The sequence below is a fragment of the Penicillium robsamsonii genome, assembly GCF_028829455.1.
Source record: "Penicillium robsamsonii strain IBT 29466 chromosome Unknown utg000003l_segment0_segment0, whole genome shotgun sequence".
NCBI classification, from domain to species: Eukaryota; Fungi; Ascomycota; class Eurotiomycetes; order Eurotiales; family Aspergillaceae; genus Penicillium; species Penicillium robsamsonii.
In genome coordinates, this window is record NW_026643221.1 from 1,942,090 (window position 1) to 1,964,112 (window position 22,023).

At 46.7% G+C, this 22,023-nt stretch overlaps 10 protein-coding genes across 10 annotated transcripts; 6 read left to right on the top strand and 4 right to left on the bottom strand.

Moving 5' to 3' along the window:
- Nucleotides 1-85: 85 nt before the first annotated feature.
- N7447_005461 (putative integral membrane protein) lies at nucleotides 86-1,749 on the bottom strand (the record flags this gene model as incomplete). The annotated part of the gene is made up of 7 exons (XM_057229723.1): nucleotides 86-372; nucleotides 436-503; nucleotides 561-943; nucleotides 1,003-1,070; nucleotides 1,134-1,409; nucleotides 1,466-1,601; nucleotides 1,651-1,749. 7 exons carry the CDS (start codon nucleotides 1,747-1,749, stop codon nucleotides 86-88), a joined length of 1,317 nt encoding a protein of 438 aa, XP_057084813.1.
- Nucleotides 1,750-3,158: 1,409 nt separating this feature from the next.
- N7447_005462 (peroxidase family protein) lies at nucleotides 3,159-4,841 on the top strand (the record flags this gene model as incomplete). The annotated part of the gene is made up of 7 exons (XM_057229724.1): nucleotides 3,159-3,372; nucleotides 3,429-3,547; nucleotides 3,599-3,629; nucleotides 3,685-3,834; nucleotides 3,890-4,210; nucleotides 4,277-4,451; nucleotides 4,511-4,841. 7 exons carry the CDS (start codon nucleotides 3,159-3,161, stop codon nucleotides 4,839-4,841), a joined length of 1,341 nt encoding a protein of 446 aa, XP_057084814.1.
- A 1,818-nt stretch (nucleotides 4,842-6,659) lies between these two features.
- N7447_005463 (Tyrosine--tRNA ligase cytoplasmic) lies at nucleotides 6,660-7,058 on the bottom strand (the record flags this gene model as incomplete). Its single annotated transcript, XM_057229725.1, has 2 exons — nucleotides 6,660-6,875; nucleotides 6,927-7,058. 2 exons carry the CDS (start codon nucleotides 7,056-7,058, stop codon nucleotides 6,660-6,662), a joined length of 348 nt encoding a protein of 115 aa, XP_057084815.1.
- An 839-nt stretch (nucleotides 7,059-7,897) lies between these two features.
- N7447_005464 (alpha/beta hydrolase) lies at nucleotides 7,898-8,866 on the top strand (the record flags this gene model as incomplete). Its single annotated transcript, XM_057229726.1, has 1 exon — nucleotides 7,898-8,866. The coding sequence occupies one exon, from the start codon at nucleotides 7,898-7,900 to the stop codon at nucleotides 8,864-8,866; it is 969 nt and encodes a 322-aa protein (XP_057084816.1).
- Nucleotides 8,867-9,713: 847 nt separating this feature from the next.
- On the bottom strand, nucleotides 9,714-11,368 carry N7447_005465 (uncharacterized protein; the record flags this gene model as incomplete). The annotated part of the gene is made up of 3 exons (XM_057229727.1): nucleotides 9,714-10,333; nucleotides 10,420-10,537; nucleotides 10,583-11,368. 3 exons carry the CDS (start codon nucleotides 11,366-11,368, stop codon nucleotides 9,714-9,716), a joined length of 1,524 nt encoding a protein of 507 aa, XP_057084817.1.
- A 1,088-nt stretch (nucleotides 11,369-12,456) lies between these two features.
- On the top strand, nucleotides 12,457-12,822 carry N7447_005466 (uncharacterized protein; the record flags this gene model as incomplete). The annotated part of the gene is made up of 1 exon (XM_057229728.1): nucleotides 12,457-12,822. One exon carries the CDS (start codon nucleotides 12,457-12,459, stop codon nucleotides 12,820-12,822), a length of 366 nt encoding a protein of 121 aa, XP_057084818.1.
- A 2,953-nt stretch (nucleotides 12,823-15,775) lies between these two features.
- N7447_005467 (Major facilitator superfamily domain general substrate transporter) lies at nucleotides 15,776-17,514 on the top strand (the record flags this gene model as incomplete). Its single annotated transcript, XM_057229729.1, has 3 exons — nucleotides 15,776-16,288; nucleotides 16,344-16,497; nucleotides 16,562-17,514. The coding sequence occupies 3 exons, from the start codon at nucleotides 15,776-15,778 to the stop codon at nucleotides 17,512-17,514; spliced, it is 1,620 nt and encodes a 539-aa protein (XP_057084819.1).
- Nucleotides 17,515-18,054: 540 nt separating this feature from the next.
- Nucleotides 18,055-18,755, top strand: N7447_005468 (uncharacterized protein; the record flags this gene model as incomplete). The annotated part of the gene is given in 3 exon segments (XM_057229730.1): nucleotides 18,055-18,101; nucleotides 18,116-18,461; nucleotides 18,486-18,755. 3 exon segments carry the CDS (start codon nucleotides 18,055-18,057, stop codon nucleotides 18,753-18,755), a joined length of 663 nt encoding a protein of 220 aa, XP_057084820.1.
- Nucleotides 18,756-19,394: 639 nt separating this feature from the next.
- On the top strand, nucleotides 19,395-20,080 carry N7447_005469 (SRPBCC domain-containing protein; the record flags this gene model as incomplete). Its single annotated transcript, XM_057229731.1, has 4 exons — nucleotides 19,395-19,411; nucleotides 19,449-19,566; nucleotides 19,630-19,779; nucleotides 19,847-20,080. 4 exons carry the CDS (start codon nucleotides 19,395-19,397, stop codon nucleotides 20,078-20,080), a joined length of 519 nt encoding a protein of 172 aa, XP_057084821.1.
- A 103-nt stretch (nucleotides 20,081-20,183) lies between these two features.
- On the bottom strand, nucleotides 20,184-21,815 carry N7447_005470 (Zn(II)2Cys6 transcription factor; the record flags this gene model as incomplete). The annotated part of the gene is made up of 4 exons (XM_057229732.1): nucleotides 20,184-20,928; nucleotides 20,980-21,104; nucleotides 21,182-21,465; nucleotides 21,527-21,815. 4 exons carry the CDS (start codon nucleotides 21,813-21,815, stop codon nucleotides 20,184-20,186), a joined length of 1,443 nt encoding a protein of 480 aa, XP_057084822.1.
- Between the last annotated feature and the right edge of the window lie 208 nt (nucleotides 21,816-22,023).

A 22,023-nucleotide genomic window follows, 5' to 3' on the forward strand; every position in this document is an offset into this window, starting at 1 on the left:
ATACAAAAATAGAAGAGAGATGAGGGCAATGAAAGATATTTCCATTTCCCTACATAAGAAGACACCCGGTCATTTTCGCCCTCGACTACACCGGGTGTGGGTGGTGTAGCCGGGCTTCATCAGAGTTGTCCACGTCATCAAGTGGGTAGAATTGGCGACTAGAACTCTTGTTCTGGACAGGGACAACTGCAAATTGAGATCCAGTCCCGCGGGAGTGAGAGTTCAGACCATATGATGATTTGGCGTGCTCGGTATCGCCAAAGAGTCCGGGAGATACACGACGGAGCAAGGATCGAATGGCAGGCAGACACGCACAGATAACGCCAACATCGCATTCAATAGTACTCCAATACCCAACAGTCACGTAGTCCCCTTACAGGTGTCAATGAACTTGCATATATCGAAAGAGGAAAGAGAAGAAAATGGAACACTCACACGTTAGGTTAGTGGTAGAGGCAAAGTGAATGAGGGAATTCAGCCGTAGGATGCTGACAAGGGTAACGCTAAACTCACAGGTTAGTCATTGACATTGTGGAACAGACCAGAATAGGGAAACACACAAGATGCCCAGGCTGAACATGCACATTACGTATGATTTCCGTTTTACGGAAAGGTTGAGACCGTATAGCTGGCGCAGTGGAAGAACCATGACAATAATATCAAGGACCATGTTGAGAGCTGCCGCTGCCCAGCCCTGTGCGTTGATATGGTTGCACTTGTAGTTTTCCTCTTCATACCAGCGGTGCCACGCTCCGGGTAGAGGGCGACACTGGAACACCGAGATCAAGACAAATGCAATCCAGTAGGAGACGTTCAGTGCAATTGTCACGTAAGTTGCTGTCCGAAACTGCCGATCAGGGAAGATCCGAAGGTAGAAACAACAAATTGATATCTTGGTCAGCGGGAGAATGCTCAGATAGATCAATTCATCCCAAAAGTATACCTGGCACAATTAGATAAGTTCGCCTTGAAAAGCGCAGGTAACACCTTTGGGGTACTCACATAGAGAATATGGGTGATGTTGTCGAACGGAAGGGTCCACATATCTTTTCCCAAACCTGCATTGGCCACTATATAGAACGATCAGCCGGGTGAAGATAGCTTTGACCAGATTCAAAGGAAACCATACAAACCACTGAGAGTGCCGAGAGTGGAATGAGAAAAGTCTGTCAATTTCCAGTGAGATGAAAATCCGATTTTAAGGGAAGGGAACTTTGTATATACCATCGTCAACATCATAGTCCAGTCATCCGCGCCGAAAATGCCACCACAGCATCCCAAACGAGCTACCATCCGGAGAATAAAAGCCACAAGTGCTATAACTCCACCTATAACCCCTGCATGAGAAACAATCTTTGTGCGATCCCGGATAGGGTCCCCGCACGCTGATGTCGTGACATTTTTTGTAGCTTGTGTATGTTAGCAGGGAATATATGGGGGAAGAAAGATTAGTCCATTGGCTCACTTAGAGATTCTTGAATTGTGCAACTAGTGAGGACGCACTTCTGGAGAACGGCTGTGTAATGTGCATCATTGCATAGACATTTCTGGTCGGTTTTCTCGCACGATGATTGGGATATCGAACTCGTCATACAGTCCAGCTTCAAAGGGTCAGTTTTATCGCGTTCGCAGAAGGATTATACTACCTACCGCGCACGAGGGTAGAACGGCCGCCAACTGTTCCATCCCTGCTATCACGCTCATTGCGAACAAGGCGGCCACGAGGGCTGCTGTACTGAACAAACGCATTGTGAAGATTGCAGTATATGATGCATTCGTGATCAAGAGACTGACAGAGGAGACCTGGGCTGAATTTGACTAGGAGGGTTAGGAGAATCTACGGAGTAATCTTATGAGATCCATGTCGATCTCTTGGCTGGGATAGAAGAGTTTGATGTTCCTCCCCTGTTGAGACTGTTAGCGTATGAGCCCCCCAAGTTCAAGTACCGAGCTCGTCCTCGTTGGGAGTTGCCTTTCTCCGTTTACAGGTGTTCAGGCAACAAACAGATCTATCACTGACAGCAATTCGGGAATTGTTTCAACTTCTCGACAATCCTCGCATTATGGCCTGAAAGTAACCCACAGCTTGCCGAGTTCCTGACCTAAATAAAATGGGTACAAAACAATTGCGTACAGCATACAGCCATACAGCCGGGATCCATCGAGAAGTTCGCTTAACTGGCCTCTCTGACATGGTGGCTGATTTAGAAAATTAGGATCTGCACCAATACGAGCCTTTCCCCAGTTCTTCTTGGCTCTAGCCTAGATGTTTCCGGGGCCCACAAATACCGGCCTGAGCGCCCACCAAGCAAGCCAAAGAGCTTGATAAGACGATGATCTACATTGGTACTTTGACACCTCGCCCCACCCGGGACGGGTTCATGTGTTCCACTTCTATAATTGACCCTAATTGTGTCCAGAAAGAGTCTATAAGAGGGCTCCGGAACAATCGCTGGCCCACTATTGCTCAGACCTTGCGGAGAGGATCCGAATATTATCCGCAGTGGGTCTACGTCTTGCTATTCTGAGGTAAAGATCGCTTCGATATTACGATACAAATACAAAGTACATCCGTTGACCCATAGTATAATGGCTCAGTGCCGTGATCGGCACTGTCATTGAACTAAGATTTGACTTCACCGCGAGGGCGTGCGCCAAGACCGAACATCCCCCAAAATCAGACCTGATCAACATCAACATAAAAATATAATATCCATAGCCAACCCGCGATATAGCCGAACGGATGAACTTGCAGGAATCAGGGGCTTATGCCGTGATATTTACGGCTTTTTTCAGGGATGCCAAAAAGGATCTGCAATGTAATTATTTCAGAGAGGAGGAGCGTTGAACCCGAATTCGAGCATCAAGTGGGCCGTTCAGCTTACTATATAGGATGTATCCTATGCGATACAGCTACTGTACGGCCGATATATTCTGAAATGAACTAATGCGCTAAGACCGGGCCATTCAGGGGGCTATCATTTCTCAGCGTGTGTATCATTAGGAGATTTACCTAGGCACCGAATCGCCGCCGGGTATCTAAGAGAGTTATTCGTCTCCTTTTGAACGGTGTTCTTCAAACGCCCGTTACATGATCATTCTTTCGATCCCAAGGGGAAACTGGCAGTTTTAGTGGAGGACCAACACATTCATCCATCATGCGAATCTTCACTCCAGTGATATTGCTCTGGCCACTGTCGCTTATTACTTTAGTATCTGCCTTCCCGGGGTCAATGAATGGCCACAATGGCCACTCAGCTCATCAAGGCGCGCACAAGCCTTGCCCATATGCCAACGCCCAGGGCCAAACCAAGCCGAAGACGGAACATGAAAAGCGGTTTCTCTTTAGTTTGATGAAATCGCCTGTTGATAGTATGCCGCAAAGTTTCACCTAAGCTGTCACAACTTCTAACACAAAACAATTATAGTTACCGGCGAACATTCATTTCAGCCCCCGAACTTCGAAAATGGTGACCAGCGAGGCCCCTGTCCAGGTCTCAATGCACTCGCAAACCATGGATATATCCCACGGAGCGGAGTGGTCTCGGTAGGTTATTCCCGTGTGACTGGCATCGACTCATAAGCTAAACGTGAAAAGTTCATACACGTCATTGCCGCAATCAACAAAGGTACCTTTGCATCATGAAATCATCGATGCGGCATGTTCTAAAGTCTATTCTACAGTGTATGGCATGGGCGTCGATTTGGCCACGATCCTTGCGATCATGGGCACCGTCTGGACTGGGGATGTGCTTTCCCTCGATCCCAGCTTCTCCATCGGGGGTCCCGATACTGGCGTTAACAACCTCCTGAATAACTTGGGTGGTGTCCTCGGTCCGAGCACCTTACTTTCTTGCAAATATTCATTGGTCGCTAATACTACCTGCAGGCGAACCCCAAGGCTTGATTGGCTCCCACAACTTTATCGAAGCAGACTCTTCTAACACGCGTGATGATCTCTACGTTACGGGCAATAGCTGGACGTTGAACATGGACAAGTTCATGGCTTGGTATAATATGTCCTCCGACGGCACTTATGATATGAGTCTCATGGCTGAACGCGCAAAAATCCGTATGGAGCAGACTATCCATACAAACCCGGATTTCTATTATGGACCCGTGACGGGGCTTATTGCGCGCAACGCTGGTTACATTTTTGCAGGTCGGCTCTTCCGAAACCACTCGCATGAAAACCCAGAGGGAACACTGAGTAAGTTGATAAAAAAAGGATGGTTAAATACTCCTGATTATACGAGATTTGCTAACCTCATCCTAGCTAAGAGCCACCTCCGGAATTTCTATGGCATCTACGGCCCGGAACACAATTTGACCTACCGCGAAGGATGGGAAAGGATTCCTGAGAACTGGTACAAGACCCCAGTTGACTACGGACTCATCTCACTCAATCTGGATATCATTGGCTTCATATTGAGGTATCCGGAGCTTGGAAGGTAAGAGACCGTGCTAGGCTCCTATATTGATCAGCCCCCTAACGATAATTTGAACACAGTATTGGAGGGAATTTAGGTGAAGTGGACAGCTTTGCTGGAGTTGATCTAGGGGATCTGACAGGTGGTGTCTTGAACCTGGCTGGCCTATTGAAGGATAACAACCTACTGTGCTTTGTGACCGAGGTGCTGAAGTTCGCCAGCCCCAACGCGCTTGCTGGGATATACTCGACCGTAGCTAAGCCGTTGGAGTTTGTTACTAATATCCTCGCTGTGCCTTTGCTCAACCTTACTTGTCCGGCATTCCAAGATCTTCAGATGGGAGGGAAACCGCTATGGGAGGCGCTTCAAGACGACTTCCCTGGTGCTTTGAAGAGCAACCGTTCACTTTAGATGTTGTTGGGTTGGATTGGTGGTATCTGGCGAATATAATGTGTGGAAGTATACCAGAAGGATGATAAAGTGCAAGACTTCTGGATTAGAATGATGGGATACAGAGGAAATACGGAGCATATAGGATAACATTTGAATAGGAATGTAACGTACCGGTAATTTCAGGGGAAAGTGGGATCATGGCGATCAGTAGTGATTCGAATGGTAACTTGAGTTTCCCGGTCAATTGACAATGTGATATTGAAATACAGGGGGTATAATGTATCTCGCATACATAACGTGATTCTACATCTCAACAGTATCCTTAAAACGACGGTTGAGATAAAATTCTTTCAACTTGTTCTGTGAAAACCTGAAATGGGGATACATATCTGGTTACATGGGGGTTTTGACAAAGAGACATACAAATTGAGTGGAATCCAGGAGTGTCCTATGTTGGTAGTCTGGCAAATGGGTGATGATAACAGAAACGTCATCTTATCAGCAATGCGGCTCAGTGGTTTAGTGGGATAATTCGTCTTTCGGGAGAAATCTCTGGTTTCAAAAGTTACCTAATATAGACGAGGTCCCGGGTTCGATTCCCGGCTGAGCCCCATGTTTTTTTTAATTTTTGTTAATTCTTATATGGATGGAGTATACGACAACTACTTTAAATTATTATTACTGTTATAATTAATCATCGAGTGTAAAAGAGTCTTGCAAGAATGGGACTTGAATAACAGCATGTATGAGAAGGTTCTACAAACATGATCTCATATATCACAATTGCATTGATCTTCGCACCTCTTTTCCTTGTGATCACATTATAGGAATTTCGGCTTTTAGATTCAATTAGTCAATCAATCCCTTTGGAATTCTGGGAAAATCCCCGTTCAGACCCCTCAATAGTAAACAAAGAAGTCCCATATGCCAAGGTCACTACCCTCGGTTAGCCAAAAGTAGCGCTAGTTAGGTAGTCCGGCAAACAACAGACCAACGACAGACCAACGATATCGAGACTAGCTCATACAACCAAATTATAGCTTAAAGCTACTCTACGTTTCTAGCAGCAAAAGTGAATGCTCCGATTCAGTGGTGAGAATCATCTACACATCAATGGTCGGTTATCATGGCTAGGACGGCCGGGATGACAAAGATTGTCAAGTGTCGGGGCAGTGTATGGACTAATAATGGACTCGTTGCGCCCTGCTCTTCCTTTCTGATATTGGAGCTGTCTCTCTGAATTTACCCTTGTGTAACATTTCCTAGAAAGTCATAACAAGCCCAAGCTCCCAAAGTCGATATGACTATTGGGCTAAATCCCAGCGGCCTTCTCGTTTTTTTCCCGTCAATACACACTGGTGGTACTTCATGTACCGTAAGTGGCAGTCGCGTTTCTCGTCGTAGCGATGCACCTTTAGGAAATAGTATTCGGGTAGTTCGAGGATAATGGCAAAGGACGTGAGAAGCTTGCCCGCAATTCGGTCATGGGTATGGCGTACAACTCCCTCAATGACGGGACGATTGTGGCTCACAATGTCAGGCTGGGGAAGCTCGAGGGCTGTGATGAATTTCGGGATATTGTAGATCTCTGTCTTGTCATAAACACCCGGACTGGTTTCCTAATGGAAAGAAACCACAGAGGTTATTCAATAAATTTAACTCTTGATACCATGTTATATTCCTACATAATATTTAACACTGTGGTGGCGATACAAGGGTTTTTACTCAATGTACCTTGTGGTACAGCCCAACAACCCGAAAGGGTTGGCCGTAATGAGTATGGCGATCTTAATAACACTCCCCACCTCCCAATTTCTCCATTTATTTATGTATTTCCTAAGCCTTGGGACGCTCTGTGAGTTCCTTATTGGCCCCAGGGAAGCGGGTACCTCTATCCTTGACCTTCTTTTCCTTCTTCTGTACAACCGGAGGCGGGTAAGCCTTAAGGGTGATTTCCTGCCATTCGGGCGACTCTGCGTAGGCTTTGTGAATAGGTGCCATGAGACGGTTCAAAGCCTCTGCAGCTGCAGGCTTTAGAAGTTGGGGAGTTAACTAGGTGATTGTTAGTAGGTTTCCGGGAGCAAGTAAAAGGTATGAACATACAACGTCGTTTGTGTAATCATCTTTGAGTTGTTGGATGTCAGTATGTATGAGAGGCTCGTTGTCCCGGCGTTCTACACGGAATTCCTTCTTGCCAGCGAGGGCGGCTGCAGGGAGTAAGACGAATTCCACCATAGCAATTACGCCATTATTCTCGACGACTCGAGGGACCGCTTCCGATTTACGGATTTTTTTGGAAACTACCTCAGGTGTGTTAGACAGATCAAAGGAGGAGCAACAATGGGAAAGAAAAACCCTGAAGGGAAACCACAGAGAAAAAGTCTCTCCAAATAACCCCGCAATAAAACCTGCAGAATAGGGCTGCAGATTAGGCGGTCAAACGAGGTGAGCCACGGTCACGACCAACATCCGTACCTGGCCCAATTAATAAAGTGGTGGAGCCGTTCCGAAACCGTAAACATGCATGGACCTGATTTCTGTAAATCATAACTGTATGAAAAGCTTAGAATGAATCTAATCCCCGAATCAAGCCAATTGGGTATTTGAAAAAATGCTCAGATCGATCCGGAGCACTGGTCATCTACAAGAAGCCACCCGAAATTGCCACTAGTGCCAAGTAGATGTATCCATTGCGGGAAATTTGTTGAGTGTAGACAGATAATGGAGCTCCATCTTGCAGATTGCCCGCGTCTGTCGTTAATGTCTTAGCGCCCTTGGCGTGGATCATAATCTATCCGTCTCGGAGAGATCCATAATTGACAATTGACCATTTAGCTATGTGTAAATTCCCCGGCCAAACATGAGAATTATATAAGCAGCAAATATTGATAACTAGTTAATTATAATTACAAATACCTGGTTGGTAAATTACTATAAACTCCAGGGGAACCGTATTCTCTTGTCCCAATTAGCAAGAGTCTTCGCAATACCCAATACCTCCATACCTTATTTATCGCCTGAAAAAGTCAAGCAATAGTTTCGCCAGCATCTCGCTGAAAAAAAAACCCCCCACCATGTCACCAGATCTTCGACGCCCGCCATTTCATACCGACCTTTCTGAAGTACACAGTCAATTCCCCCAGAACGAAGAGATCAGTTCAGCAGAAGATCTCGCCATTCGTCGCAAAGTTCTCGATTTTTCATTAGAAGACACCATCCGCGGGAAGGAAGATTCTATCTTGCACGAAGAGCGAGAGATTCCCGGACCGATAGGGCCCATGAAAGCATCAGTCTTCCGTCCAAAGGTCGAGCAAAAGTCTGGACAACAAAAACCAGGAATACTCCACATCCATGGCGGTGGGCACTGCAGTGGAAACCGCTTCATGGGACTCTCAAGTGTGCTAGACTGGGTCGAAGAGTTCGGTGCCGTCCTCGTCTCTGCGGAATACCGCCTCGCCCCGGAGCATCCTCAACCAGCACAGTTGGACGATAGCTACGCAGCACTAGTGTGGATGAGCGAAAACGCACAAGGCCTAGGTATATGCCAGGATCAAATCATAGTCTGCGGTGGCTCGGCTGGAGGAAATCTAGCTGCTGGCGTGGTTCTGTTAGCGCGCGATCGCTCAGGACCAAAGATACTCGGCCAGTTGTTGATGTACCCGTGGCTTGATGACAGCAATACAACTGGTTCGATGCAGCAATTCGGGGATACTGCTCCATGGACTAAGTCAAATAGCATCGATGCTTGCAACTATGCCCTGGGAACGAATCGCGAGCATGCTACTATATACACTGTTCCCTCGCACGCAAAGGAGCTTGGTGGCTTACCACCAACATTTATCGATGTCGGCGAGGCTGACTTGTTTCGAGATGAGGACGTCGACTATGCATCGGCACTGTGGAAGGCCGGTGTATCCACCGAGTTGCATGTGTGGCCGGGTTGCTGGCATGCGTTTGATATATTTGTGCCGGACGCCCCAATTAGTCGTCGGGCGAGATTGGCGAGAAGCGCCTGGCTGTGCAGTTTGATCTATGGGCAATGAGGTTCCTTCAGTGACACATAGATTACACCTTTCCTTGCCGCAAGCATCTACGTTTAGCACAAAGTAGCCTTATCATATCATTTATAAATTCGCTCAATTCTTGAGTTTTATATGTGAAATCCTCCTAGTGCAGTTCCTGGGAAACTGAGTAATCTGAAAATTCCAGGTAGCGGTCTAGCTAGATATTATAGGAAGACTGCCCAGCTGCCTCCATGGTTTAACGGCAATGATATACTACTAGTAGTGGTTAATCTAGGCATTCTACTGGTGACATTATTTAGTATCCTACTGCAGTGATGTCTTAGGTCTTTCACCAAAGTCGCTCAAATTTTCGTTTCCATTTGATCAGCGGACAGTGTAACCAATTTTTTCTATATATTTTGGCCGGATTATTGTTCGCAAACGTTGTATAGCCCATGTTGGAATATACAGTACAGAAATTGTACGAAACATGTATAGGATAAATAACTCTTTGCAAAAATGATACTGAACTATATGGTCAAAAAGATAAAGTGTAAAGTATTGAGGACCTCCGTGCCCGTTACGCCTAAGGGGAAAAATACAGCATTAGCTCCCTTCTAATTTAAATGATCAATTTGCACAATAAAAATGGAATGGATTCACCATCCTATTCCATCTATATTCAATTGGTAGCGTAGAGATCATGATTCCATTGCCTACAATAACATTAGAATAGACATCATATCACTGGTATCAAAAGCAAAAGAAAGATGTCATTGCCTCAATTTTACTGTAGCAATAAAAACACAGACAAAAGCGAAAAAGGTGGCGGAGTAAAAATACGGGATAAAGAATACATAGACTCAACGGCAGACCTCAGTGCCTATCAGAGCAAGCTTTGTAGAGCTAAAAACAATATCACGCTCTTTCGGGAGAGCTGTCGTAGTCTCTCCATCTGAGCCTTTGTCGGGTTGGTGTCCATGGTATCACTCACCCACTTATCGATCCAGCTAGTACAGATTTCAACAATTTTAGCACGATCTTTCATCTTCTTAGATGTGTTAGGGTTGGACTGAATTTTCCAGTCCTTCCATTTCTCAAGCGATCTAACATTCGCAAGATAATCAAAGATCCGAACCAGCTCTTTGCTAGTTGAACCAAGCCCTCCACGGGCATAAAGAAACTCCCACGACACATGATAGTGAGATTCAAACGCCGGCTTCCACCGGTCCACCCTCGAGTCTGGCTGGTCAACCTCCCGGAGGATCACATCATAGTCGGCAAGGATGCTACCTCCGTGAGCAGCAGCGTTCCGCTGAGACCATCTGGTGTTGCTGATAGGCTTCCCAGCCCATTTGTCCAGCACAATTGACCGCACCTCAATTGTATGTGTCTCGAACGTCCGCTCATAATTGATAAGGGCTTTTTGGGCCTCTTCGAGGTCATTGCCTTTGGCTTCCACATTCTTCTGTGTATCCTCGAGGCTTTTTGTGTATTCTCGAGGATCTTTTGTTGGGAATCATCCCTTGTCTGGAGGTCTCGGGCAGCCTGTGATAGGGTCTCAAGCGTTGCTAGAAGGGTCGTCCCCTCACTGTTTGCCCATGCTTGGCGACTGTCGTCAAACACGACCGGGTCTGGTAATAATGCTTGTCGCATTGTTGTGACCGAGTCTTCGCTCGTAAGCCGTGATAGAGTGTAGTTGGCTTGGCCCTAGTCTGATTAGTGAATAGGTGTTAGTCCCAGTTTGACTAATACCCTTGTTGCCTCTTGTTGCCAGAGCCTTGGTGATAGACGTAGTCCATAGAGCGCTTTGTGGAGCAGCCAGCAATACCCCTCCCTTTCGAACCCAGGGGGTAACCTTGTATAGACTGCTGTCTGTAGAGTTAAGTCCAGGAACGCTGTGATCACGTCCCTCTGCCGCATATCGAGGTCGAACGCTGCTATTATTGAGAGTACAGCTCTTGCTGTTTTGACTGCGAGTGTCGCTGCCTTCTTTTCCTCTGTGGATAACCACTGTAGATCTCTGACACAGACTCTCGCCTTGAATTTCTCGAGATATCCGTCTGCGTCGAGTTTGTAGTTGAATACCCATTTCAGTGGTAGGATTTGATAGCGTTTATCAGTCGGATTTTGGACTTCAGTTGCTGTCTCTTTCCAGCGGAGTGTCTCGACTTCGTAACTTGCTGCAGTGAGGAATTCCTTGGCGTAAGGGTGAACCCTTAATTCTTTCATATTTCTCGGCTCCGGTGGCAGATTGTCTCTGTGTAGTCTCTTTTTCTGGTTAAATCTCTCGTTTAGACTGACTGTGAACGCGTGGAGGACTTCAGGAGGGTCTTGTTCGGTGGAGTCGTCCAGGACTATATATGCTGCGTAGTCTGGGTCTTGTTTCGCTCTCCGTGATCGCCTGCCAGTGATAATATTTGAGAGATCAATATCTCCAGAGATATCCCTTGGTGCTCGGTCTGATAATGGCAGATCTGGGGTAGGTGACAGGGTAGGTGGCAGAGCAGGTGACAGAGCAAGCTCCTGTTGTAGTTGCATACCACTCTCTGATTCAGTCTCATTTTCGTCACTTATCTCTGATATATCTCTCACTTCACTTCTCTCCTCTCCCTCAGTTTCGATGCTTTGTGTCACAGGGATCGGATCTGGTGACAGCGATATCGACTCTTGGAGTCTAGATCTCGATAGATCTATCGGAATTGGAGGATTTGTTGATGGAATTGATGATGAAAGTGATGATGAAGGTGAGGGTAAAGGTGAGGATATTGACTGAGGAGAGATTGGCAGATCTGGTGGAAACGCTCCGGGTATGGTTTCTCTTGTTTGCTGCGTCGGTCTGATCATTTGTTTGCCTGACTGCGGAGTCAATGGTAAAACAGAGGCTGATTTAGCAGGTTGCTGCAATGGGGTTTTCTCCCTCTCTCTCTCTCTCTCTCTCTCTCTCTCTCTCTCTCTCTCTCCATCCACCTCCTCATTTCTCTCAGTTGATTCATCAATTTGAGGGTTTATCCGATCAGTTCCATCAATTTGAGGGTCAGTTTGACCATATCCACCAGGTCCACCTTGCTTGGTATGCTCAATTTCATCATATAGCGTGATCCTTGCTATTGACTTTGGCAATCCCATTTTCTCAGTGAGTTCAACCTGTGCTTCGTCTATTGATAGCAGGGTTGGCCAGTTGACCTCTTGCACTCGATCATCGTACTGACGACTTCCTCTGTTTCAGGTGCCTTTTCAGATCGAGAATATCGCCTTATTTTGTCAAAAACAGCGTCCCTGACAACTTCGACCCTTCTTCCTCCTCTCGATCCTCCTTTGTGCGGGAACCATACACGGTATTCCGTTCTCTCTCTCCTCTCTGCGCTACCCCCCGTCATTTTTCTTTCAGCGCGTAGCAGAACTCCCTCTGACAACCCGTTTCAAATGAGATTCATCCATATGATTACCTTTTTGATACTACCAAATACTAATAACCCCACAGAATCAAACGTCAATCCACCTGTTCTTTCCCCTCTTATCTCCCCTTCCCGGCAAGACGAACGAGTAAGATCTTACTCCATTCCTATAAGAGCTACACTAATACCTCGAGCAGAGCACCTGCTGTCCCCAACATCGTTCAGAGCGACATGGAACTCCCACCAGGCAGATGGGCCGAGTATGCTATATCCCTTCCATGGGATGCCGCGAGACGCGGCACCCACATCCGAACCGATATCCTCACAATCCTCCGTGGCCATGAACTTCAACGCGAGCTAGTGGTTAGAACGACCATCTCCTGGAATGCGCGCCGCTTTGATATGGAAACCGGACAGAACAGCACCCGCGCAGAGGCGGTCTTAATTTTTATGACCGGAAACTTGATGGATGTCCCATGCACTTATTGCCAAGAGGGGAGGGGGATTTTCCCCTATGCGTTCGAAGCCGGGAACGTGGCACCCCAGGAGCGTGCGCTAACTGCTGGTGGCCAACTCCTGCTCGCAGATGCTCACTAGAATTCACTACTAGGGCCCTAGCCGCTCCTGCGGCGTTCTTCTAACCTTCCCCTGAAGTCTTGAATGGACCATAAGTCCGTCGTGCCCTCTGCGAGCGAACCGGACCCCTTGCCGCTGCTAACCAGAACCTTGAAGTCGTGTTACGAAACCCCGCAAGCACTATCCAAGAGATCTATACTGCCATTGAGAATCAGATGGACGAATTTAAGCAATTCCTTACGAGCTTCCAGTAGGGGCACTCTGAAACCAATTAGTAACTAATGTTAAGGCGCATTTCTCCTCCTTCCACCCAGTAATGATAATCGCGATTCTATCTTCTTTTTTTTTTTTCTTTTTCTTGTTCTTTCATAGCCTGTTGTACTGAATAAATTAGAGATATGAGAGTACGAGACACCGGCACTCTACACCTCTCGAACATCTCGACCGAGCACATGTCCACACTAGCGAGATCTGTCGATTGATCTCCGCGGATTTGGCAAACGGACAAAAATTCCCGATGAGAAAATGCCGGTAGGGCGTACTGGAATTCGTTCCAGCGGCAATACCGCGTTTAGGGACGACAAAGCCATATTTCAAACATGTCAGGATGGCTGGCGGAGTCTCATAGGGACCAGAGGCTTATCTCTCAGGTGAGCAGCAGATTCATCCTATTGTGCCTCCACATGACTGCTAAGTCCCCCTCCCCCCAAAAACCCCGGTTCGGTGTTAACCCGCTCAAATAGCATGATGGCCTCGATTTGTGGGATCGGCTCAATAATGTACGACGCGGATCGTTGGGAAGGCTCTGGAGCCAAAGAGCTTGCATTTCGGGGGTTCGTCGTCGACAGTCGAAGTGGCAATTCGGAAAGGCTGCCATTTCAGACACCCGGACACAGTTGGCAAACCTGCCATCCAGCTTAGTGAAGCTATCAGCAGCTGTTCTCATCTAACAATTCCCCAACGGCTTGACCAACCAGCGCCTCGATGTTGGTTTTATGAGCCCCGATTTGGCGGTCCAACTGGCTGCCATTTGGATGCCTCCTCTTGAGGTTCTTACTGTTGAGTTATAAGACTGGTTCTCTTTGAAGTGGATAAGGCGGTAGAGCAGGCCGCCTCGTGTGAGGCTGGCTGTTAGTCCCCGCCTCCATTCGCACCCAATCGCCCGCTTGGCCCAGAAGCCTGGCCTTTCTTCTGCTGCACCAAAGGTACCAATTTGGGATCAGGGTCTGGCGTTATCGGTGCTTGTTGACCGGAGACGCTATAATGGGCGTTTGGTTCCTCGGCTATCCATTTATCAGTATCCATCAACACACTGACTTGCCACTCAGCGCAGGGATACCGTACCTGGGTTTGTTGCCTGCCTTTTCAGCAGGTTATTCCCTTGGGTAAATACATGCCCGAATGATAGAATATGAGAAGACGAAATCTTGCGTTATATGAAAGATCGAAGAAGTTGAACGAAGAAATTGACGTTACTAATATATTGGGACTTTTGAGAAGGCTCCTCTCACTTGGTGAACAGCAATAGTGGCGATTCGGTGCTAGCTCATTCCTTTTTAAGGGAGGTTCACACTGCTATAGCGGCATAAGAAGACCAATTTCAGTCAAGCATAGTATCTTGGATTGTATTACGTATCGGTTCTTGTACTGGATATGGAGACCCGTCATATTTTTTTAGAGATAATCAGGTCTATCTCAGCCTTCCAATCTTGACTTTTTTTCGTCTTGCTCCATATTCCTTTTAGCTGGGTTCACACTCCGGGTCAAATTCATCCTTATCTTCCTTATCACATGTATCACGCAGCGACGGGACTCTGACTGTTTTCGGTCCATCCCTTTCTTTATCGCTTTTTCCTACCTCATTCGAGTATTAAACTGGATTATCACTCGTGGAATATTCGAAAAATCAACAATTGTTAGATTTAGAAAGGGCATAGTATAGGCCTAAGTTGTATGTTTATTTATTTATTTATTAGTACCTTTGGTGTGGAGGGTTCGAACGGCATATCGCTCTTGTCTTCTTTCTAATATGGATGACAATACTCCGTAGCAATAGCAGATTATGGTCTAGCGCACTGGTACACACTACTCTGTGTGCATCATATGACCTGTGCATACATAATATATGCATAAAGTTTATGAGCGATGATCAGTGAAGATCCAATGCTTGAGCTCGAGGTCTGTGAGTTATGCCCGAAGATCTCCCGGCTAGCCGCACAAACATTGCTTATGCAGGGATGACTTTCATATGTAGAAATATAAAGTATGTACAGGTTAACCTGTTTTCATGTCAATTTCCCCCCCATAATTCACCCCATACTTCTCCTTATACCCCTCGTACCTCTCTACACTCTTTTTATATGCGTAGTTAGAGTTGTTTGTACGTTGGGCTAAAGGCAACAATATCCCACGTGCAGGATTTCGTCAGCCAAGACTACCCAGAAACCGCCCAGAGATATCATTTTCTTGGGTTCGTGGCAACCAGAATAGAAGATTCTACTCACATTTACCCAAATCTGACATACAAATGGGCGCCAATAGAAAATAGTGGTCTGACGTCAGGTTATGGGTGGGGAATGCCAAGAAAGGAATGATAGCAGATCAAAATTGACATTTCTCTTTTCTTCTCGGAGAAAGTCGCATACGGGACATTGGATAGACTGTAAATATATAGAAGAGTATGAATATACTATTTATTTGAATATATAGTAACGTATCTCCGCATGCTACTCTCTTTATTACTCCTATATCGCGAACTATGCGTTGTGCGCCACGGCCGCCACCACATTCCTAATCTGAGTGGGGTGTAGATCCACTGTAAATCCACTATAAATCCGGTTTCAGCCCGTGGTGGTGCGAGGTAAGAAAAAGTCTGCGCATAGCTACTACGACTCTGTACATATAACATTTGGAGAAGGTCCACAAAAAGAGATCCTTCCTCTCACGCTCTTTGTTCATTCCCGACACAACAAGGATGACGCCCCCAGAGCAAGACGAAGCTCCAGCTGTTCATAGCGAGAGTAGATCGTCTCTAAATGGCGTCGACGATGAATCTAGCACCCCCGTCGATATCTCCGCTGAGCTTGAAGAAAAAGAGAGCAAAGAAAGCGAACGCTCCGACGGAAAGCGTGAGCTTAAGGAGGGAGATTGCTACGAGATCCTAGGATACTGCTGGCCACGATGGAAGAAATGGACCTATCTGTGCGCGGTCGCCTTCGTGCAGGTTTCTATGAACTTCAATACCTCGGTTTACCCTGCTGCTGTCAAGAATCTGTCCGAGGCTTTCCACATTAGCGAACAGCATGCTCGTACAGGCCAAATGGCTTACCTGGTTACTTATTCTGTTGGTTGTGAGCTGTGGGCTCCTTGGTCCGAGGAATTCGGTCGCTGGCCTATCCTCCAGCTCTCCATGTTTCTTATCAACATCTGGCAACTCCCTGCAGCCCTTGCCCCCAACTGGGGCAGCCTTGTTGTGGCTCGTGCATTGGTTAGTCTTTCCCGAAAGCTAGCGTCTTGATACTTGGTAAACTAACTTAATATAGGGTGGTCTCTCTACTGCTGGTGGTAGTGTCACTCTCGGTCTCATCGCCGATATCTACGAGCCCGAAACGCAACAATTCCCACTCGCATTCATCGTTCTGTCATCTTGTCTTGGTACCAGTATCGGTGGTGTGATTGGAGGACCGATTGCGCGATGTAAGCAAACCACTATTTTCACCTTATACTGGTTTGAGCATCTGCTAACACCTTTGATATTTAGTCCTTGATTGGCAATGGTTCTTCTGGATCCAACTCATCTTCGGGGGTGTCACCCAGCTCATCATCTTCTTCATGCCTGAGAGTCGTTCGACCATTATTATGGACAAGGAAGCCAAGCGCCGCCGCAAAACCGGAGAGGACCCGAACATCTACGGACCCAACGAGCTCAAATCTCCCCGTGTCTCCCTCAAGGAAGCCGGCAAGATTTGGGCGCGTCCATTCTACATGCTTCTACGTGAGCCTATTGTCCTCTGCTTGTCTCTTCTGTCCGGTTTCTCCGATGCTCTGATCTTCACCTTCCTGGAGAGCTTCGCCATCGTCTACAAGCAAGGATGGGGCTTCGGTACTCTCGCACAAGCGTGGGCAGTTATTCCCATCAACGCTGCCTACTTCATTGCCTACTTCAGTTACTTCCCGTGGTTCCTCCGCGATCAAAAGCTCCGACTCAGACACGGTGATGCCGCCATCCCACCCGAGCGTCGTCTCAAGTGGCTGCTTTTCCTTGCACCGCTCGAACCAATCGGTCTATTCGGTTTCGCCTGGACATCCTTCGGCGACTCGAGGAACGTCCACTGGATCGGATCCATGATCTTCTCCGGCTGTGTCGGTATCGCCAACTTTGCCATTTACCTGTCCTCGGTTGATTACATGGTCGCCTCCTACGGTGTCTATTCCGCTTCTGCGACTGGCGGTAACGCTTTTGCGCGTGATCTGCTTGCTGGTATCTCGGCCATGTACGCTACGCCCATGTACACAAATATTGGAAACAAGTGGCATGTTGAGTATGCAACCACCATCCTGGCTTGTCTTTCCTGTTTGGTTGTGACTCCCATCTATGTCTTCTACTGGAAGGGACCTCAACTTCGCGCGAAGAGTAAGTTCGCCTCTACTCTTGCTGCCGACAGAGAGCAGAACCATGGCCGCCGTGTCAGCAGGATCAGCGTCGAGCCTTGATTGCATTATTAGAAGCATATGAAACCGTGTATATTTTCATATTATGTATATATGACTCGTCATGTCTCGATCGAGAATTTTTGATGACCTTGTTATTAACTACATCATGACTGCTATATAATCTTGGGGTTGGGACTTTGTTCCATAGTTATCTCATTGCAAATTAGATCGGATAGACTAAAATTTAAAACTTATTTCGATATTTCGACATTCATCTTTACAAAGTACAACAGTCTACCCTATAAAGATTCATCCACCTCTAAACTAGCGGTCACGAGATCTAATAATTTTCTTCCTAATTTAAATTAGTCCTATGTTTTCAACCTGTATTATGATATCTGAGTTGAATTCTGAATTCTTCTTTCTTCAACTACCCTCCTCCCTATTGAATTGAGATCAGATCAGTTAATTCAACTTGCTTGCTTCAGATCAATTGCTCTGGAATGGCCTAATCCCCTTATCGATGAGATCCCCCCGATCCCCCCGAAGGCGATAGGGGTATTCCTGGTGCGCCTCCCTTTCCTATGGTTGAATTCCACTATGATTTATAACGCTGGAGCTGGCTGGAGAGAGATACCGCTCTTAGGGTGCTTACCCTAAGTGGAATTGGGTGGTCGTCACGGAGGGTTAGCGAGTATCTTGATATTACGCGGAATAAAGTACGCCATGCTGTTGATCAGGGTGCTCCTACCCCTCGCCGTCCTTGTGGTCGAAGCCCGAAATTGATCACGAGTGAGGTTGATGATATTATTGCTTTTATTACTGCGAACGAGACGAATCGCCGTCTCTCGTATGAGAAGCTGGTTGATATACTATCCCTGAATATCTCGGTTAATACCCTTCCACGTACCCTATCTCGGAGGGGGTATAACCGGCGTATTGCGATTGATCGACCTGATATAAAGGAAAAGAATATCCTTGAACGTCTTAAATGGGCACGTGGGCATGTTAATTAGACCCGCGAGGATTAGTGCCGAATTATTTGGACTGATGAGACTTGGGTGACTCCTGGATACCACCGAGAGATGCGAGTGACGAGACGTATTGATGAAGAGAGGCACCCTGACTGCCTTCGACCACGACGCCGGAAAAGCGGAGGCTGGATGTTCTGCTCGTTTCTTGGAACTGAAAAGGGACCGTGTCTATTTTGGGAGAAGGAACGGGGCTGGATATCTGGTGAATCCCATGTTGTAAGTATTGCCCCTTTAATGGAAGGATTCTTCCGTTTAAGAAGGGAGTAAGATCCGATTGTAATGCACGATAATGCTCCTGGGCATACTGTTAAAGAGACTCTTGATTTCTTCGAGGAGCTTGGGGTTATTATGATGAAACCGCCTATCTTTTCACCTGATTTGAACCCCATTAAGGAGGGATGGAACTGGGTGAAGAATTATATCGAGAGAAAGTATGGGGATCAGCACTTTCCTTTATCGAAGCTTCGTGGTGTGGTTTAGGAGGCCTGGGATGCTATACCAGAGGAATTTCTATCTGATCTGATTATTAGTATGCTATAAGGGGCCAGGCAGTTATTGATGCTCAGGGGCGTGCGACTATTTACTAGAAAATAGTATGGTATATAGCAATTAATGGTTGAAAACATGGATTATATCTCCTGTATTGTAGTAATTTGACTTAGTAGAAATAAGAACGAATTGAGGGTTGAGAATCCTGTTTTTTTTTAAAAAAAAAGATTGTAGTATTTATTTATAAAAAATACCATATAAAATACTACGCTACTTATGCGCCAGTAAAAATGAGGTTGAATCTTTATACGGAGTAGGGTAGACTGTTGTATATTGATTTCGTGGTAGGGAAGATATTAGCATGTGACATGTCCAACAATCGTTGAGGCTAGCTGCAGATCGGGTGGGGAGTACACGATGGATATAGCAAAGATGTGCACTATTCTACATCCACGCACTTTCTCCATATAGCACCATTTATCTGTATCCCCTCTCTCGTGCGTCCGACCTCCCTAACCACACCACCGACAAAAAAATGATCACAAGTACAATTGAAATAGCCGCGCCACCTTCCAAAGTGCGCGAGGTTGTATGTACTAGCCCTAGACCAGAATTATTGACGAAACAAGCTGACCAGCCATCCCTCCTCTAGCTGCTCAATTTCTCAGCATACCCGGAATGGCATACGGAATGGCTTAAGGGGATCGAGCTCAAGGACAGCACCAAAACCTCACAAGAACTTTCCTCGGGCGATAAAATTGAAGTCAATATTGAGAACTTCAAGTTCGTCGCCGAAGTCAAGGTGAGAATAACATCACGTCTTCCCCAAATAAAAATAAGAAAAGTAAGCTGAAGACTCAACGTCAAAGGAGAACACTGAGAGCTTGTTTTCTTGGCAAGGTCCGCCCGTGTTTACCATTGCTGGATTGCATAAATTCCATATTGAACCGGCCAATGATGGTGCTTCGACTGTTTTTACGCAGACTGAGGATCTCAAAGGACTCCTTGCGTTCATTATGAGTCCTTCCCTGCTTGGGAAGAAGATGCGTGCCCATTTTGATATCTTCCACAGGGATCTTAAGGCCCGCGCTGAGTTGGCGTGATTTGGGGGGCTGGATTTGTTGGACACGCACATTTTGCTGTTTTGTGCACGGGCCTTCGGTTTGTGTTGTTACGGCTAACAGTCATGTTGATTGAAATTGTATTTCATATGAATTCCACGCTACTGCTATATGGGGAGACCGAGACCGATATCGAGAGGTCTGATAGTACCGATTGATCCATGCCATTGAAGATAGTATCCCAATAAGATCGAAAGAGATCTGCACTCTGCGGTTTCTCCAACCATAAGACAGCTTTGATGTGGATCAGAGTGTCACTAAAGTTGTCCAGTTGTAGAGAAGCAGCTGCATCTTGTGCCCTCTTCGCGAACCAGCGATGATGAGCCGTGCCAGCTGAAGCCACCATCCCGACCGCAGTAAACCAGACATCAAGTGAATCATAAACATGAGGGGTTAACGCGAGATGCTCGAGGTGCTCCATAAATCGAATGACAATGGTTTTCATTATGACTGCATGCGAATAATATGTTGGTCCCTGAGCGATGAACATGTAAAGTATGATTCCGCAGCGGATGGATTCCGTCATTGGTGAGAGCGGAGGTATCGTTGTGCCCGGGGCGGAGAGTAAGAGTCGGTGTATGACAAAACAGGTAAGGTCGTGAAGTTGTGTGGCTGGAAAAGGTATATTGCGCGCTCGCTGGAAGATGTTGCGTAAACGATTGAAAACATTGCTAACGGCACAGTCCACTTCGATGGTGCTGAGATCAAATAGCTGATCGTCATGCGCGGTCGAGTCAAACTGCCATTCCGGGATGGGAGGGATGCCATCCCCAATGCCGAAGTCATCCTGAGTCTCAAATTGAGGATGACCCATGATGAGCATCGATACCCTTTGGGACATGTGAGCATCACTCCTCTGAGTAGTAAAGTGGATGACCTACCAGCTGATCATTCTCGCGGTGAGCGGGCTTGTCTGCCTTATTGCATTGATGCCACCTCTCATATCGACCAGCTTTTTCAATCCATTAACATGCATTTGGCCAACTATTACATTGCCTTTGCCGAACTAAGAGTCGTATATAATTAGGGACTGGTTCGAATAATAAAACAGTAGGAAAAGAGGGTGCTTGGGTAATATCTCACCTCGATGGTTGCCAACGTGATGACTGAGTTCATAGTCCCATCTTGAACAGCTAGTGACGTATATTCAACCTTGCGTCGTAGTAAAGCCACCGAGTCTGCCATGAGAAGTTCGGATGTCTGAAAGCCTTTCTGGGCCAACAATTCTTCGTCAAGACATGCTGTCTGTAGAGAGACGTGAAATAATGCAGGATCCCCTAGGGCAAGTGGCCACCAAGAGATCAAAAACGGATTTGAAGTGGCATTAAGATCAAGAGGGTAGTATTGGAAGGCGATTTTGTGAAGGACTAAAATTTAAAGGAGTAAGCCAAGGTTTCATCGACAAAGCTTCATTGAAGGGCTACATACAGCTGTAGATCAGACGTTGAACGTGTTCCCGAGGAAGTCTAGTCTGTGGATACGAATCAAAAGGATCAAGAGACCCGAATCTGTAGTTAGTTAAAGTGCCGTATCCACTTAAAGGGTTTGTTGATTCCCCATTCTGCCATCCGGGAGTTGCCGACCCCGTCGAGGGTTCGTTCGCATAGGCGCACTCGACTTGACGCTTGATGCAGCGGGAACAGCGCGGTGTGCGGAGATCACAACTGGACTTTGATTTGGCACATGCCGCACAGGACCGGCGGAGAGATTGGCGCATTTTGAAAGAATATTTCTGGGTATCCAAAAGGGGGATGTGTTAGCTTTGGGAATAGCTCAGGCTAGAACCCCACACCGCTTTTGAGATCACGATGTGAATCGAAGAGTTGGAACGTCGCAAACGTAAGTGACCGAAGGTCGGCTCATTGATCCTGGGCAATTGTTCCGTTATATGTGGACCTCAGAGTAATGTCCTGAGCCCAGATCAA